Source organism: Mya arenaria, chromosome 11 (genome assembly GCF_026914265.1).
Source record: "Mya arenaria isolate MELC-2E11 chromosome 11, ASM2691426v1".
NCBI classification, from domain to species: Eukaryota; Metazoa; Mollusca; class Bivalvia; order Myida; family Myidae; genus Mya; species Mya arenaria.
In genome coordinates, this window is record NC_069132.1 from 65,428,152 (window position 1) to 65,448,308 (window position 20,157).

General features: G+C 33.9%; 1 protein-coding gene across 2 annotated transcripts in view; it reads left to right on the forward strand.

Moving 5' to 3' along the window:
• Positions 1-14,601, forward strand: part of LOC128209318 (apoptosis-resistant E3 ubiquitin protein ligase 1-like) — a 42,984-nt gene extending 28,383 nt beyond the window's left edge. For both annotated transcript variants that reach the window (XM_052913301.1, XM_052913302.1), the window contains exons 8-19: positions 374-504; positions 720-797; positions 1,212-1,353; positions 2,015-2,136; positions 2,608-2,683; positions 3,826-3,938; positions 4,269-4,460; positions 4,997-5,134; positions 6,942-7,130; positions 8,075-8,161; positions 10,485-10,660; positions 11,235-14,601. In XM_052913301.1, the coding sequence (XP_052769261.1) occupies positions 374-504; positions 720-797; positions 1,212-1,353; positions 2,015-2,136; positions 2,608-2,683; positions 3,826-3,938; positions 4,269-4,460; positions 4,997-5,134; positions 6,942-7,130; positions 8,075-8,161; positions 10,485-10,660; positions 11,235-11,337 (1,547 nt within the window). In that variant the 3' untranslated portion in view covers positions 11,338-14,601. The remainder of the gene's footprint in view (positions 1-373; positions 505-719; positions 798-1,211; positions 1,354-2,014; positions 2,137-2,607; positions 2,684-3,825; positions 3,939-4,268; positions 4,461-4,996; positions 5,135-6,941; positions 7,131-8,074; positions 8,162-10,484; positions 10,661-11,234) is intronic.
• The last annotated feature ends 5,556 nt before the right edge of the window (positions 14,602-20,157 follow it).

Here is a 20,157-nt window from a genome sequence, read left to right on the forward strand (position 1 = left end):
CTAAAATGTCTGAAGTATCTCTGATACTTTACATAAAATCTCTTATTTAACCCAAGGAAAAACTAATTGCAGATGTTCTTTGAAAGGTGGAAAATACTTTGATGGACAATCGAAAAGCTAAGTTAAACCTGTATCACTGTTTACCGCAGACAGATGAATAATATACAAAAATATCTTTGGACATTTACTCATTTTTGATAGTGTTTTTTTTAGCATTTTATACTTGTCATAAAGAGAAACATAACCAAAATCAATGCCGTACATGTGGATTCTAATGTTTGGCCAAAACACTTTGACTGGCCAGTCTGTTCAAGGCTTGTCATGTGATAACATTTTGCCCAACAGAAATTAAAACAACTCAACTTATTTGCAGCTGATGACCATACTTGTGTTGAAAAGAACATCAGCAAATCTCACAATATTTGGTACGAAGCACGACTGATAGAGTGCAATCATGAAAAACTGTGCAAGCCCAAGAAGGTCTACATCTATATAACGCCCAAGGTAACAACAGTTGTATCATAATTTGAAAGAAATACATATAAAGTTGTGGTGTTCTACGTTTTTACTTTCGGAGTACATGAAATGGAACTAAGGCTTGTCTGTTTAAAAATGGGGAGATAATTATGTTGTAGCCTGGATTTTTGTTCGGATATGAAAACTAAGGCAATATTGACGTAAAAAAAGTATAACATGTTTTTTTCTTTCTCTACTTTCAGCAACTTAAATTGAAAGAATATTTTCTGAAGATCATTGGCAAACGATTATTCACCTACAGGGTGTGCCCGTCAACAAAGGTATTGCAAACTTAAGATTTCTTGTTTCCGGGCTTGTTTTTTACTGGTGCAGTATGTGTTTGTCTGGTGTTTTTTGCAACCTCTGCAATGTGTACATGTGACTTAAGGTCATTTTATTCTTAATTCTGTTTTTCGGAGAAAGAAAGTTGACGTTTATTTTTATAACCATAGTGTCTCTTATTCTTATTTGCATCTACTTTTAACCTTTGACCCATGTTATATCTCAATAAAACCTGTCAACAATAACCGTTAATCCTGGATTGAATTATTGGTGAGTAATGCCCCTTTTTCGCCAGGGTTTAAAAAACCTAAACGACAGTGGGTTTTGTGTCAAAGTTAATAAATATTAAATGTTAGTCAGACTTGAAATGGACTGTAAAATATAACTAAATTATTAATATATCTTGATTCCAGTTCAGCTTTAGCGGGTTCAACAACGTGTTAGGCAGTTATGTGTTCACGATAGACGATGGTTCTCAACCCCCTATAATGCTTGCTGCGAAGGATCGAAGCGTTATAGCTGCGACCTTCACTAAATTCCTCCTGAAGAATATTGGTATGGTGAAATGCTTATCCTACATTCTTTTCCAACGTCAATTATTTTATAATTTTACAAAATAATATAATAAAGCCACAATTCATAAACACTTTGTTTGGTGTTTTCCGACTCAAAATACCTGCGACCCAAATTCGTTCAGCCTCTCTAGTGATCATTACCTTTTTGTTTCTTTTTAGGGCATCACTAATATTGCGGTTGATCTAATGAAATCACCCTGTCTGTCCATTTGTCCTTGCATGCGTGCGTCAGTGTGCTATTGCGTCCATCCGAATTGAACCTTGTCCGGGCTGTATCTTGACCATGCATTATACGATTTTGAAGAAACTAGCCATGAAGGTTCACAGTGATGAACTAAAATTGTGGGAAGGGGAACACCGAACAAACCATGTATTAATTGAGTTGTAAAGTATATGAATTGTGTGAATCAGAGTGTAAAAGAAATGCATTTTATATGTTGTAGTGAATATTTTATTATCAGATTTGTCAAAGGAAATAAATGTATTCATTTTATAAGCCTGATTTGTCTTCACTTTATGCCTTTGTCAAAAATTTAAAAACATAAAAAATACGCTGATACAGAAAGAATGTTATATGTAATTTACCAAACAGGGATAAACCCTCCATATACTCATTGTATTATGGAAATTATTTGTTACAGGGGGCTCGGAGACATTTCAAGATAAACAGACATTTTTCTACCATGAAGTTCGAACGTTACACCAGCGCCGGTCGTATAATACGACCATACTGAAAATTGACAGGGGAAAGGTCCTACAGAGCGTAAGATAATAGATGATAAGTTATTGGTTAACTGAGTTTTAGATTCTTTAATATACTTACACACATTAACTGGTACTTAATAATAAAACAGTTTACATGGTGGAGTTTATCAGTTATAATAAAGACTATCTTTTGTATTGCTTGATTAGATTTTTGAAATATCTTGCATGTTTTTTAAATGAACTACATGTAACATAATTACCAAAATGAAAATGCTTAAGTTTATAAAGTTTTGCAATAAGATCTGAGCTTGCTTCTTGAATAAATCAAGGAGTGATCTTGTATCAAGGAGAGATTTTGAACTCTCATTACTTACTGCACTGACAAAAATCTTTACTAGGCATTGACTCGGTTTCTTAATAAAATGGTCTCCGTTTTTATAGGAAATCAATTGCAACAATAGAAATACAGTTTAAAGAGATTTATTATTACATTGTTTATTAATATGACATATTATACATTATATTTCAGTCCTTCAAGGCAACCAAAGGTTTCGATGTGGGAGACTGGTGTAAAAACTTCGAGATAACTTTCATTGGGGAACAGGGTAAGATGTTTTATTGTTTGTAACGATGCTACTTAAACGTTCTACTTTGACTTGTTTTCATGTGTTATGTTTCTATCTAGGTCTAGGCTTCAGTGATTTAAGACGACAATGGATTGAGAAGGTTGTTTTAATTTGTTTGCTTTCTCTTCAGGTCTAGACTAGGGATGATTTTAACGAAAATGGTTCGAAATTGTGTGTGTTTCTGTTCTTACTTTAGGTCTCTACTGAGGTGGATTAAGACGATAGTCACTTGAGACAGTGTTTGTACATTTATTTGCTTTTTATCAGTCTTGACAGGGGTGGATTAAGACGAGGATGGTAAAAAAACAATGTGTGTATTTTGTTTGCTTTCTTTATAGGTTTAGACTGGGGTGGATTAAGACGAGAATGGTTCAAAACAATGTGTGTATTTTGTTTGCTTTATTTATAGGTCTAGACTAAGGTGGATTAAGACGAGAATGGTTAAAAACAATGTTTGTATTTTGTTTGCTGTTTTCTAGGTCTAGACTTGGGTGGATTAAGACGAGAATGGTTCAAAACAATGTGTGTATTTTGTTTGCTTTCTTTATAGGATTAGACTGGGGTGGATTAAGACAAGAATGGTTTGAGCCAATGTGTGTATTTTGTTTCCTGTTTTCTAGGTCTAGACTGGGGTGGATTAAGACTAGAATGGTTCAAAGCAAATTATGTGTGTTGTTTGTTTGCTTTCTTTATAGGTCTAGACTGGGGTGGATTAAGACGAGAATGGTTAAAAATAATGTGTGTATTTTGTTTACTTTCTTTTTAGGTTTAGACTGGGGTGGATTAAAACGAAAATGGTTCAATACAATGCATGTATTTTGTTTGGTTTCTTTATAGGTCTTGACTGGGGTGATTTAAGACGCGATTTGTTCAAGATAATGTTTGTATTTTGTTTGCTTTCTTTTTAGGTTTAGACTGGGGTGGTTTAAGACGAGAATGGTTCAAGACAATGTGTGTATTTTGTTTGCTTTCTTTATAGGTCTAGACTGGGGTGGTTCAAGATGAGAATTGTTCAAGATAATGTTTGTAATTTGTTTGCTTTCTTTATAGGTCTAGACTGGGGTGGTTTAAGACAAAAATGGTTCAAGATAATGTGTGTATTTTGTTTGCTTTCTTTATAGGTCTAGACTGGGGTGGATTAAGACGAGAATGGTTTGAGACTGTGTGTGTTCATTTGTTTGACCCGTCAGTGGCAGGGCTGTTTTGTCGACCATCAGAGGATAGTCAGGGGCTGGTAGGTGCTTGTCAGAACCCTTTAGGATACAGATAATAGAAAAAGAGATCTGAAGAATGTGCATAAGTTGTTAGGGTTGTCATTTAGGGTCTATCAGCATTTTGTAAGTATCTTGATTTTCACTAAAAGACTGGTACAGCCTGAAAAGTTTTTATGATATGTGAATGATCTTTTTTAAAAAACAACAAAACAATTAAAAATGTTTAATATCATAAATGACGTCGACATCATCAAATAAAGTCACTTGTTTTTAAATATAACTAGCAAAATTAAACTTGACTTGACGTTGTAAATGAATATTATTGAAAATGTGCATGCTTCCTCTTTCAGGTCCATCCTGACAGACACCGGAGAAGTGACGATGATCTCAAGATGTTTGAGTTTGCGGGTAAAATTGTTGGGAAGTGTTTGTACGAGTCTGCGCGCGGGTCGTCTCATAGACTCTCATACCGACAGCTCGTTAAGGCGAGATTCTCACGCTCATTTCTTGCTCAATTGATCGGTCTCAGAGTACATTATAAGGTGAGTGTTTTAATATATTCATTTATAATGTATATTTTCTTGAATGCACCTTCTCAATGATTTTAGACATCTGCATATGAGTGAAATATTGGACGTTTTAAAACTTACAAAGTATGCAATGTCAAGTTGTAAAATTATTTAGTCCTTTGCTTTGAAGTGTGTCAACATGCTATAATAGTGAATATAAAAAATCTGTATTCGAAATATGAATATGTTTATGAAAGTTTTGAGCTTTGATTTCATTGTATGAATTTTTATAGGATTACCATCATCTTGCTTACATCTATATTTTTACTGAATGAAATATTAATTTCCTCTTAAAGGCATCTTTTATTTATAACTGAACACTGTTCTTCTATGTTTCTTGTTTGTGATTTTGTTTTCTATGTCTTTGGCGTTTACCCAGTGCCATTAAACCGGGTTTATGTTTAAACTTTTTGCTATTGTTATTTTGTGTCCCTTTCTTCAAATGAACCCTTATATTTTCAGTATATATTCTACCACAATTTTTTACATCGATTAACTGACATTTTCAGTACTTTGAGACCGACGACCCCGAGTTATACAAGACAAAGATAAAGTACATTGAAGAAAATGACATCGAGGGGATGGAACTGACCTTCGCTGAAGAAGAGTATTTACCAGGGTCACAGGGTAATCAGGGAACAGTCAAGGTTGGTATTATCAATCATAATGTATGATTGGTCAATACAGTCATTATTATAGTTTTTGAAAATGTGTACAATAAAATATGAAAATGTGTACAATAAAATAATTCAATTAGAATTTTATGAACTAAAATTATATTAAAAGTTTGAAAATTTATTCCGAAATAAATGTAGACATAATGTCCATGAGTGTACATCTGTGACAAATATATAAATATATATATAAGCAGTCAATAGATCAATGCAATATTAATAAGATGCATATAAAGAAAATATATTTTACTTAGACTACAAAATCAAATGAGTATTGTAAATAGAGATAAAGGTAACACGAAACATGTCAATATATCAAGTATGTGACAGCGAAAGATCAGCATGTGTTAATATTTATATGAAAAAAGTACAGAAACAAGCACAGAAGTCGAAAGATTAAACGTACATTTTAATTTTTTTTTTTTATATATATTAGTCATAATAGCAATGGTACGTATTTCTTTAACTAAATGCACATGAAAGGCTAATTTGCTATTCACTTTAACATTTTTTGATTGCATTAATTCAATAAACTTTTGGTACATTTTGTTTTTTTCAGTAATATTCATCTACGAAATTGTGTTTCTTAAGTCTTTGTACAAAGGTATTTGAAAAAAAAAATTCGTCTTCTAATACAAAGCACTCGATAATTCTTGATGAGATTAGGGTTCAAGTCTATGCTATCTTTCTGCTTCAACTTCTAATCTATGCGATGATACTTTTTTTATTGACATAGGTGTTGTCTCAATTTAATTATATTAACAACATTCAAGTAATGTTGCAGCATAAAATTGCCATACATTGTATAAAATCTTGCTCGCGATTTATAATTTAGCTCAGCTGATCTTTAACTCGTGTAACTATATGATTTTTTCACTAACACCTTGATTTAATCAAGCATAATAAAAAAGCAAAGAGATTGTAACAAAGTCTTTACAGATTTTGCCCATGACTTTCAATTTGGTTCCTAGGTCGCTACACATGAAAGATTAAAACCTTAATTATATTTATGTTCTCTACTTTAATAATTTTCAACTAATAACATTAACCGCTTTTCGACTTAAAAAAATGATCTACCAAGCTCTCTACAGATGAACTGAATATAAATGAACTCTTTAAAACAAGGGAATTATTCAATCCCTAAATTTCTGATCCATAGTTTAAACTTGGAAGATTTAAATTATCAAGCAGATCTTATTTATGTTGTATGATCAATGATTGAAAAAAATAATTAAATTTGAACTTAATTTAAAAGTAGCCTTTGAAGAACAAATGAAACTCACCTACAGTCACAAGGTCATTATTAAACATTCAAGGTCAGTATACAAATATTGGAACCATTCTACTTTATCGGGTAGTGATAATTTCTATTTAGAAGATGATGATTTGATTTTTTTTTAGCGAAGTTTTTTGCAAATATGACGAAGTACTATTTGCAAAACAGCAGTCAATCAGTTAAACAAAGCACGATCTCCGTGTCATTTTGCACTGAACAATAAGTCAGTGTTGACTGCCTAAATGGCATCTTCGAACAGTCAGTTTCGACGTTTCAAAGAAAAAGTTTTGTTCACCATTCTTTGTTGGCGTATTTTCATGCTATGGTTCATTACGTCATGCTTTAAATGTTTTTGCAAAGAGTTGTCAAATGCTGTATTTCATTTGTGGCACTAACAGACTAAATTATCAATCAAATAACAATATTTTATCATTCTTGTTGATAAGAGGGCCCTAAAGGCTTTAGAGAAAGGTTGATAAGAAGTATGTTTCACCAATGTTTTAGGTGGTAGACTTGATACCCGGTGGTAGCAAGCAGGCCGTGACCAATGAAAACAAGTTACAATATCTCGACCAACTGGCCCAGTATCGACTTGCGACGGCTGTACGAGAGCCAATAGAAGCCTTTCTCAAGGGCCTTAATGAACTCATACCAGACAACCTACTCAGCATATTCGATGAAAATGAACTGGAGGTAGGTTTTCTAGAGTTTGTCTTACTTTCAATTTAAAATTAACTAGTATAATAACTTGTAAGTTAATAACATCTTTTGATAGTTACTCTGTATTGTTATTTGTTTCTGGATTTCAGCGGATCAAATTGCGCCAGAGACTAAACAAAGATATTTTTATCCTTTTGCTTATTCATAAATAAATTAATTGATTGCTTTTGGTTGTTAGTAATCAAATTTGAAGTCTAGAGAGCCTTCAAAAGGATAATAGAAATCCAGTTTTGCTTCTGCAGATTTTTTAACCCAATATTTATATGAAAAACTACAGACACACAAGAACAGTAGTCGAACGTTCAAACATAAACCACGTTTAATGACACAGGGTAAACGCCAAAGATCAAACATAAACCACGTTTAATGACACAGGGTAAACGCCAAAGACAAAGAACACAAAAACAAACAATCACAAACTAGAAACATGGAAAAGCAGAACAAAACTCCACAAACAGCACAGTGCATATATAATATATAAAGCATAGGGGTGTATCAACTTGTATCCTAAAGCGCCACCAGAACACATTGCGAAATGGTTCAACCCTTCAGCTATCAGGTCAATCACATCCCTGTAGTTTTAGTTATTTCTTTTGATTATAATTTGCCAAAACATATGTGGTAAAAATGAGATGTTTTTTCAGCACTGGTTAATTGTGATTTTTTAGTCTCTTTTTTTTTACGAAGAAAAAGTAAAAAAAAGAACGTTCCATCACAGGGGCTAACATACTTATTGAGTGAAGTCCAATGATTTATTTAGAAAAACAGACTGTCATTGACTCACACATATACACAATTATTCCTAGCAAGCTGATCTAGCATGTTAAAATAGAGTTTAATTGTATCTGTGATGTTGCCCTCTTGTATGATCTGTTTTTTTTTTTAAAGGTTAATAGGAAAGTTTGTCACCATTTCAGTTGTTGATGTGTGGTATGAGGAAATACAGTGTAGCCGACCTGAAAAACAACCATGTGGTAAATGGATCAACTCAAACATTCCGACGGGTAAGCAATAGGGGCTTTGGCACAGTTTGGAAAATACTCATTTCAGAATAATAGCAAAACATAGACAAACTTCTCAATCGGCGAAAAGTTATGTTGGCTGTCACGTTAGCAGAATTGCTTAGTTTACTTAATTATGCCCCCCTTCCAAGAAGAGGGGTATATTGCTTTGCACAGGCATGTCGGTCGGTCGGTCGGTCCGTCCGTCGGTAGACCAAAGCTTGTACGAGTGATAACTCAACAATTCCTGGACGTATGGTCATCAAACTTCACATGAAGGTTGGGCCTGACCAGTAGATGACCCCTATTGATTTTGGGGGTCATCGGGTCAAAGGTCAAGGTCACAGTGACCTTTAATGGTAAAATAATTTTAAAGCTTGTCCGAGTGATAACTCAACAATGCCTGCACTCATGGCCCTCAAACTTGACATGGAGGTTGGGCCTGACCAGTAGATGACCCCTATTGTTTTTGGGGGTCATCAGGCCAAAGGTCAAGGTCACAGTGACCTTGAATGGTAAAAGGTTGTCCGAGTGATAACATGACAATGCCTGCACCCATGGCCCTCAAACTTTACATGGAGGTTGGGCCTGACCAGTAGCTGACCCCTATTGTTTTTTGGGCTCAATGGGTCAAAGGTCAAGGTCACAGTGACCTTGAATGGTAAAAGGTTGTTCGAGTGATAACTCAACAATGCCTGCACCTATGGCCCTCAAACTTGACTTGGAGGTTGGGCCTGACCAGTAGATGACCCCTATTGTTTTTGGGGGTCATTGGGCCAAAGGTCAAGGTCACAGTGACCTTGAATGGTAAAGGGTTGTCCGATTGATAACTCAACAATGCCTGAACTCATGGCCCTCAAACTTGACTTGGAGAATTGGCCTGACCAGGAGATGACCCCTATGGTTTTTGGGGGTCATCTGAGCAAAGGTCAAGGTCACAGTGACCTGGAATGGTAAAAGGTTGTCCGAGTGATAACTCGACAATGCCTGCACCCATGGCCCTCAAACTTGACTTGGAGGTTGGGCCTGGCCAGAAGATGGTCCTTATTGATTAAAGGGGTCATTGGGCCAAAGGTCAAGGTCACAGTGACCTGGAATGGTAAAAGGTTATCCGAGTGATAACTTGACAATGGCTGCACCCATGGCCCTCAAACTTGATTTGGAGGTTGAGCCTGGCCAGAAGATTGTCCCTATTAATTTTAGGGGTCATTGGGCCAAAGGTCAAGGTAACAGTGACCTTGAATGATAAAAGGTTGTCCAAGTGATAACTCAACAATGCCTGCACCCATGGCCCTCAAACTTGACATGGAGGTTGGGCCTGACCAGTAGATGACCCTTATTGATTTTAGGGGTCAAAGGTCAAGGTCACAGTGACCTTGAAAGCAAACTCGACAATTCTTGGACCTATGGTCATCAAACTTGACATGAAGGTTGGGCCTGCCCAGTAAATGACCCTATCGACTTTGGGGGTCATCAGGCCAAGGTCAATGTCACAGTAACCTTTTAACGCAAAAAAGTTAACAAATCTTCCCCCACTGATATCTCAACAATGCCTGAACATATGATCATTAAACTTGACATGGGTGTTAAGCCTGACCAGTAGATCACCCTTATTGATTTTAGGATTCATAGAGCCAAAGGTCAAGGTCACAGTGATCTTGAATGGTAAAAGGTTGTCCGAGTGATAACTCAACAATGCCTGAACCCATGGCCATAAAACATGACTTGGAGTTGCATCTGACTTGTAGATGACCCCTTATGATTTAAGGGGTCATCGGGTCAAAGTTCATGGTCACAGTGACCTGGAACGAAAAAAACTTGTCTTGTGATAACTTGACAATGCCTGCACCCATGGCCCTCAAACTTGACATTTAGGTTTCTGGTGACCAGTTGATGACTCTGGATTTTGAGTTCATAGAGTCAAAGGTCATGACGGTCATAACACACTTTATCCTCACACTTTAATGGTCATAATCTTAAAACAGCAACAAATCAGCTGTCATTTCGGTCCATGCATGTTTCATTCAATTGTCCATATAATCCTGACAACATGGCGCTCAGGGGGGGGGGGGCATAATGTTTGACAAACATCTCTTGTTTTATTTGTAATACTTGCTATTGTATTCAGAATGGTTTCTTGTAGCTGTTAACGTTTCTTTACTGATCTTTCCAGTTAGGCATCTTTACAGTATCAACTTTATAACGTTAATTATTTGATTGACAATTATTAATTGTTATCTTTTGCATACCAAGCCATTTCATGTACACGGAAATAAGTCCAGTTGTGTATTCATTGTAAAATTTACATGAAAAACCTTTTCCACAGGTACTAGAGTGGTTTTGGACGGTTATCGGTAGTTTCAGTGATGAACAAATGGCGCGCCTCCTTCAGTTCACGACGGGATGTTCCCAACTCCCTCCAGGAGGGTTTGCAGAGCTCGTGCCCAAGTTTCAGATATCTCCAGGATACACTTATAACACTCTGCCAACTGCACACACATGGTGAGCGGGATAATCAGCTAACTACAGTTTTTATTGAAAATAATATGAACAAGTCAATGATGAATACTATGATTACATTGCTTTTGAGATAAGAAAGGTTTCAGTTTTGTTTCAGAATGAAGTTCATTTTAAAGTTTGTAAAAAGAGGATTGCATAAAATAGAACCTTTTATAATGTTTACACATACACTTACTATTACTATAAGTATCGATTTCATGAAATTTAACATATGACATGTCTTATAAGCAAGCATACAAGGAGGATCTTAAATGAATTTATTTAGTATTAAATTAAACATGTTAAAAGTTTAAAAGCCATCCACTAGCAATCTTTTTTACTTTTCCATAAGAATTTCATTAATTTTGGTATTAAAATTCAACTCACGTTAGATGACACATCCGTCTCCAAAATGAAGATTTTATTTATTGTTCGGAAAACGGCTAAATGAGTAAGGCAAAATGACGACAACTTGAAGTTATATAACAGTAACTCTAGTTTAATATAAGAAAATACGTAATGTATGTATTACTCTCAAAACAGACTTGAATGTAAAAGGAATATTCTATAATTTCAGTTTCAACAACCTGTGTCTGCCGGATTATGACGGCATAGAGCAGCTCCACAGGTCTCTGTTGATAGCAATAACCGAGGGAAACACGGGGTTTGGACTGGTGTGATTATAGGGACATACATAAATCGAGGACACGTGGGGCTCGGACTTGTGTGATTGAAGGGGAAACACAAAATATTATAATAGTGTGATTTTAATTGATCAAGGGAACACGAGGCACGGAAGGTGTAATTTATGGAACACAAAATAACCAAGGGATGCACATGGTTTGGAAATTGTGATTAAAGGGACACATATAATTTTAAGCTGTAATTAATCATTAGGAACAGGGTTAAACTGTGCGTTGCCAATATTCAAACGGGAACAATGAGCTTGGACTTATGTGATATTTAAAAAGGGACAAATGGCACTCGCATTTGTGAATGTGTGACACAAAATTAAAAATAAGAAGCACAGGAGTGATACTTGCCTGATTACTTTTAACAGGTATGGAATACAGTGCTGTTGTGATCAAGGCCTTTTTATGTACTAGCATGGGCCCTTTATCGGTTTGACGAAGACCAATTTGTGTTACGATTTGAAATAGGAATTTTAATTATGTTGACGATGAAGCATGTTTTACTTTCATGAAGGAATATTTGAAATGGCTTGGCAATAATAGTTGTTATGATTGTGGTTTATTGTCGAAACCACAAGCAATAGTTATTGGTACTTAATACTTAAAAGAAACATCTAGAATAAGAATATGACAGTGTTGAAGAATTCACTGCAGTTGTCATGCTACATGATCTAGTATTCCTATTGTTTCATAATATATCTTTCAATTTTTCACAAGCACTTTAGGCTACTGTGTGATACAATATCAGATAATGGTAATACGGAAAAAATGTCAGAGTGTCCATATTTTATGTTTAACTTATTTTCAGATGTAATATATTTAATTAAAAAAACTCAAAAGGTAATAAATCAAGATAAATATATAATACATAATAATTTAATAAACAAATAATATTTTTTATGATTTTCATATAACCATGTTACTACTTTTGGGTGGCACAGTGATATACCAATGCCCTTGTTTAATTTTTGTGAACGATCAAAACTATTTTTACCTTTATGTTGTTTTGTATGCTAAGAGCAAGAGTCATGGATTATAAAACCTTAACATGTATTTTAAGTGCACAAGGCGCATTCATATATTTTATTATATAACTTCATAAATAATTGAAATGACTAGGTGTCTGGTGATAATGTAATTTGTAATGATTGTAAATAGGTCTAAAATTATAATAGATACTCGGAAAACTAAAGTGGTATATTAGATTAACAAGCTGCATTAAACTTATTATATGTGTACTTAACAATGAATGAACATGGACGCAAATTAGAATGCTATTTTTGTTACTTAAAAATATTTTTTCAATGATAAGCTTAGTGATAAGAGCTGGGGTTTTAATGAAAATATATATAGTGTTACTTTTCAATTTTTTGTTTCTATTTTATAGAATTCAGCTACCTTCATATAATCGATTCCAGGATTATGCAATAGAATCCAGGATTATGCAATCGATTTTCAGCGATCACAACGATCGATCTTCGACAACAGTCAATCATTTTTGTATCCAAATCAGTTGGTCTTTTCTCACATTGTTAAATTAACTATGGACCAAGTAATCAGGGTCAATGTTTACAGAAGGTTTAATATCTGAGGTACGACTCGAGCCTTTCTGTGTTGTCTATAACAGTTGGACCCTATGTAAACAATAACTCAGATTTTGCTTTCATGAATTTTATCAAAGCGATTCTCAGACCTCATTTTTATATCTATTTATAAGGGCACATTTGTTGTGATGTTTTCAGTTTTATGGAAATTTTACATTATTCTATTTGTCATTTTTATAGATATTACATACATATGATCGTGAGATAAAATTTCTCACATATTCATATAATCATATTTTTATGTTTATTATATGTGTACGTGGTAAAAGGAAAAGAACCGGGCATGTTTTTCATTTAGATACCATCTACATTCCCATGTTCTTCAACATTGGGTAAACATATTTTATAATGTGCAATACATATATACTGATATGAAGTATACATGTCACCTTGCGTTCTCAATTTTGTAATTATATTTCATCATGTACACAGAGTTTATAATATAAGTAACCGTTCAATATGGAATTTATTAAACAAGTTTTCTTCAATTGATTTATCAATTTTAGTTTACGAGTGTAATATATGTTGTATATTGAAAGACTACGAATGGGTTATTGATATCATAGATTATAGAATATATTTATGAAGTCACTTCAAGAGTTATAACAAAACCATCCAATTGGTTTTCAACAGGTTACTTGTATGGTTAATAAACATTATCACATAAATATTGACCGATCTATTAACGTTTAGACTAATTTTGATCAATGCAGAGAATTTAACCAATTGTATACAATTGACTCCAGCAATAAATCAATTATAAGTAATGACGTTATATCATTTATGGGGATTGATGTTAAAACAAAGCTGGCACAACTAATATGAAAATGTGTTAAATACAAGGTTGATTTGATGTTAATTGTTAATGACAACAACTGTTTCAAAAAAAGGTACAACTGATAAGAACATTGGTTTAATACAACGTTTTTCTTGTTGTGTTAAGACAAGGACAATAAGTGTTTAAAATAATCAAACTGTCTATTGTTGAAGTTTGGTCCATTTCCACTAAAGTCTTGAATTATGACTCAATGTTAACCACTTTCAATACATTTACAAACTAACTGATGCACGTAGGATTTCATAGTTTATTCTGTATTAATTGACACAACTTTATGTTGTCCCATTTTAACAAACTAATGTGTCCATGTGGAAGACTTTTATTCGATGAATAAGGAGGGCTTTAAGTCACCAATATGTCGTTGTCACCATTATAGGTTTTGGTTTTGTGTGCACGACACTATCATGTAAAAGACGTAGTTCTCGAGCATCTTCTCACGGGACTTTCATCAGCCTTCAGTGATGTTGTCAGGAACAGCAACCAAATAGGTTCCACAACTCTTATTTGATTGGTATTTATGAAAGCAACCTTTGTGAAGGGCGCCACCTTCGAAAAGCATTTGAGAATTTTCCCTATGGAGTGATTGACAAAAATTGTTTTATTTCATTGTATAGATAAATGCGTTCTCAAAGAACAGGGGTGGTTTTAATAAGCTTTTTTAACTTGTAATTAATAGTGGTCATACATACGTCATTGACATCATTCACTGTATACATGGTTACACATGCACTTTGTTAAGTTTTATTTCATGTAATGTATGCTTTTTGTTTGGAATACTTTTGTACTGCAGATTGTCAAATAAATCATATTCAAAAACATGTGCAAATATTTATTGCTTTGTAATTATAACTGAATGTGTGTAAACACTTCTTCGTAAGAATTCAGAACAGTAGTTATTATGACGTTAGCAAACATTCGACGTCATCGTTTCCTGTTGCTAAAAATAATACTGCAGAAAAAAGTGATTGGAACTTGTAAGGTTACTTGCATTTCTTGACCATGTAAATCATATATGATATGAAGTGATGTTAATAACTGACTTTTTCTCAAGATTTAAAAGAATAAGGACCTTTTTCTGCTTTCATCGTTCAATTATAATTGATGGTTAACAAGTGCACTGCAAACTGTGGCCGAAACTTATCCGTTAATCAAGGGAAATAACTCAAAAAATATTCTAGCAAAATCAAGGTTATCTAACTTTCACGTTAGAAATTAAAAACCAAAAACATTTTTTCTGAAAGGTGGTTATTTCTTCTTTACAACGATGCCAAGTTTTATTAAATTAATTAAGAATTAAAAAAGTTAGACCTTAGGGCCGTGTTTTCCATACCTGCGCTCCTGTGCGAAATTACGCGATTTTCAACGATGTCTTTAGATGACATAAGCATACGTTTTTACTCACACAATTAAAAACCATAAACATTTTCTGAAAGGTTTCATAGAACACAAAAACAAAAAATCAAAAACAAGAAACATGGAAGACAAGCACAAAACTCCACAAATATCACAGTGCATAGTCACCTCGTTTATAGAAACGATAAAGAACATTGCCAAAAAGCTATATTAGGGACCACCAAAAATCAACGTTACAAACTTGAGAGTAGGATATCCTGGCATATTAAATGCTATGCCAAAGTGCATGAGCTTAATCTATGTCGAATAAACCATTTATAAGGTAAATAATTGATCGGTATTTCACGAGCCATTTAGATGGAGTTAATGTCATCTTGTGAACTAATTAAAATTCAAGCAAAGGTCAATTCTATAAATGCTTTAAAACATCATTCGGCTATAATAGGTATATTCATAAAACTCCAAAGTCATATATGTATCCACTTTTAAAGTTCAGAACAAGAAACCAGAGACTACATATAAAGGTAGGATATTTGAACATAACATCAATCAGTGAAAGGAAATGTCAAATATGCAATTTATTAGCTGATGATTTTTATTTTTTTATTTTAATGTCTATTTTTTGAAAATGAACGAAATATATATATTAAACCAGACATCCGAATATTTACAAACTGGATTTTTTTTTAAATCTATGAGAATGGCAGAAGCTATAATCGTTCAGAATCGTTCAAAACTATTCTACTATACATATTATTCATGATGTTCATTGTACTAGTTAGTATTCACAAATATTATATTTTAGAAAATGTAATTATCATCACTATCCATTTTTAACATATTTTATATTTGTGTAGCAGCCAGGTTTACTTCTATAAACAACTTAGTTTCACTTTAATGAATTTGCTGATAAAAAATGTTACCTAATACTTTGGGTATTTTTGCTATCATAATCAAATACAATACTTAACTTATTGAACTTCCTTGTAAATCGCATTAGGCTGTTTATACATTTTGTTTGCTCACAGCACGTGTTTATGACCTACCATTTGTGAATACTTTTTTTTTTCGAATAAAATAGTGGTGCACTTCTCATTGCTGAGGTCCACCTCTTGTTCGTCTATATTAAGAAGTATATGTCTAAACAAAGAGAAGCATCCCTATTTGCATACATTAATATAGAGGTGCAGGTTTAAGTATAGATTTACACCTCTATTTTAAAATAAAGGTGCACCTTTATATTTAGAGGTACATCTGTGCCATAACTGGTGTTTGAAGGTGTATCTGTATTTCGGCTCCATTGTTTGTTTTAGCTGCTATTGACCCAAATGACATGTCATAGGTTTTGCACATCAACCCCTCAGTTTTTCGAAGTTGCAATTTTGAGGTGAGTGAAGTCCTCGTGAGATCATTCTTTAACACCTGAATACTTCACTTTCACATAATATGCTAATAAATACATTCCCAGCAAATTGCATTACAGAGATAATACAAAATACGTGTAAATTTCAGGGTTAAATTCAAGAATAAAGAAGTTCTTATATCTGAAAACTGTCAATTCTAAACATAGCGGAGGTCTTTTTGAGTATGAGGGATTCGTGCACACAGCTAGGTGTTTTCGAAGTCATTATATTTATTTCAAGACCTTCTACTGTTTTTGATCCGAATGTCAGAGTAAAAACTATTTTTACGACTGAATTATGGACTGAAGTCAACAGCTTTCAATCCTCATTTCAGAATTGATCATGAACTTAAGAATCCCTGTGAACTTTTGCATACGATCCAAAGAATAATTCCGTTGTTTCATCTAAAGTTCGACTATTTGAAGAATAAGGAGGCTATACTGCTCGTCGAAGCGCCGGCGTCTGTGTCAGCGTCCAGTTAAGGTCTTTGGACAAGTAGGCATTTTCACTTTTAACTCCAAAAAATGTTCATTCTATATCATTCTAAATGCAAATGATGGCCCCTGATTGACATCGGGGGAAATTAGGTTAAACCTTTAGGGCACATTGTGTCAGGTTTAAGTTTAAGGTCAAGTGTCAGGTTTGGGTTTAATGATTTGAATTGAATCTTTATTCACTACAATATATGAAGAGTTAAACACATATTTACATATTTATTATATGTATATGTACATGTATACAATTGCACACTAATACTAGAGTGGCAGAAAATGGATATGTATAATAGATACTATTATTATTAGACAACATATCTAAGAATGGCATTATTTGACAAGTCCGATACAACATATAAACCCTTATTAAAACAACTGTATATAGGTAATAAGGCAAAACACACACACACGCACGCACGCACGCACGCACGCACGCCCGCACACACGCACGCACGCACGCACACACACACACTACTTATAGTTAACCTAGCTCGAAAAACGAAAACCTAGATTAGCAAAGTGTGTTACACAAACAATATAGGTAATTATACGCAACATATACACTTTTCAATTCATAATTTTCATCTGTAGCCGTGGCTATACATAAAATGCTTTGGCTCTTCAAAGATTGCCCTGGCAGGTCGTTGAAACTTATACTTCATTTTTGCATAACTTTTTGGTCCCATAGCTTTTCTCTTAGTTCGACCAAATTTGGACAAAAACACAGTTTATGTATTAACTTATTAAGAAATTTTCATGGTGAGAATCGCATATGTCTCATAATTGAGGGAACGTTCGTCCGAGTGCATCAGTTGAGCGTAGACATATATAATCCATGTAAGACAATCGTTGAAACTGCTGACTTCGTGTTCCAAGGCGATACCTAACAATCCTTGATAAACATACCTATTTTTGTAAATAGTATATATGCACTGTGCTGTTTGTGGAGTTTGGTGCTGCTGTTCCATGTTTCTGGTTTGTGGTTTTTTGTTTTTGTGTTCTATGTCTTTGGCGTTTACCCTGTGCCATTAAACGGGGGTTATGTTTAAATTTTTGGCTACTGAGCTTGTTTCTGAGTATTGGATTAATTAACTTTTAGTTCAAATGATTTTCTTCCACATGCATTTCGGTGATTAATTTCCGCTGTGGTCATAGTCCCACAGTGTATCCTGAAGTTTGTGTTTTTTTAAGATTCTATGTATTTCGGGCACAAATCCCATTGACTCATACAAATAGGTTACATAACTCCATGTTATTCTTAATACACATTATAGCCCTTGATATACCTACAAAATGTGGTTAAAATTTCTTTGCAGTTTGATATTTTTACTTAGATCTTAAATAACGTAACGTTGATTGAACTTTACACAGTTGTTCACGGACATTACACCATTAGGCGACATAACTCCATATTATCCTAAATAAAAATAATGACCCTTGGTCAACTTAGAGAGTTTTGTTCAAGTTTGAGGGCAAATTGGCATTTACACATCTATATAACTTCAATACACTTTATTCAATCCAACTCATGCTTCAGGACCAGTACTCAATTAGGTATTCCATATATTCCTAAAATTATGTCCCCTGGTGACCACGAATTTAGATGAACAAGGTTAAGGCGTTAAAAGTGAAAAAACAGCAATAGCTTTTCATTTCTGAAATTAATTGTTCAAAGAACTTTCACTAATTTCATAGGCTATGGGTCTCAAAAGTGTATCGCTAATTAGTGATACACAAAATTGTCGTTCTTTACATGTAAAAAATGTTTACCTAATATAACATGACCACATCATATCTATCCACGAGAATTATATGCGCAACTCATTATGCTTTGATGGGGGGAGGTTCCATTAAATGGTTAGCACATGTACTGAAAAAATTAAGCAGTCATACCATTAATAAGTAAAGATTATAAAAAAAAATTGATGGTTTAAAGGTAGATGCTCAAATCGATTAAGAAGCACAAATATTTTCATTATAAGTAATTGAAACTATTTCCACACATATATTCAAAACTCAGCTTGTTTGAAGATTTCTTTACTTGCAGACATGGTTGAAATAGGTGGTTGGGTTTAACCTCTTAAAAAGAATCTTAAACGGTAAAACATTTTGATTTGTTGACATAATTTTCCGAAAAAGGTTTAAGTTAAATATTAATAAAGAACAGGTCATGAGTATATCTAAAACATGTTGATTTTGCTTCAAAACAAAGATTCAAATTTCACGCGATCAAAACAATGTGTTAAAATTGTTATAGCATATGGCTATTTTAGTACAGTATGTACAGTAAGTGATTGGATACCAAATGATTACCAAAGTGTTGAAAATAAATGAAATGAAGGATTGTTCTCGTCTCTTGGTTGATATCGTTTGTATAGAACAAATGTGAACTGTGGGTAGGGTAATTTAAGATTAAATGAAATTGTTAATTGACGGTATTTTTTTTAAATTTTGTTTTTGCATCCAGGTAATGATATACATTAAGACATTATCAAGCTGATCATAGATTAAAATGATGCCCATTAGAATCTTGCTTCCTAAAAAGCCTATTGTATTCGAAAGCTTTTGTTTCCTAGTTGGTTATATTATGCATGAGACGAGATCAATTTCAAAGTCAAAGTCAATGTCAAGTATTATATCCATAAAATGAAAACTAAATAAAACCACCACTAGAGATACCATGAGGGTGGGCATCTGTCGCTGCCCCCTCCGCTAATAATACGCCTTAAATGCACCATTTTGGTCTAGAAATGGCTACATGTTTTTAGAGGGACTACCCCAAAGAATCCTACCAACAGTTAAACCAAATCAATTTCCATTCTGAGGAAGGGATACAAGTTAAAAGGTTATGCCCCTAAATAATGCCCCCTCTAACACCACATCCGGTATCCAACACAAAATTGGAGGTTATCGCTCAGTAATTATTGGACATTTTGTACATTGATAGGATACTGAGGGAGTGTAAATTATCTGAACGCTTCGCAGTGTCCTAAATATAGAGTCATTGCTTGCCTACTATTAACCAGTTTTTCAGAAATGTCGAATGTAAGGTATTTTAGGAATATTGTTTTTTTTTCATAATTATGAAACTTAAATTAGATAAGACACCCCTGTTT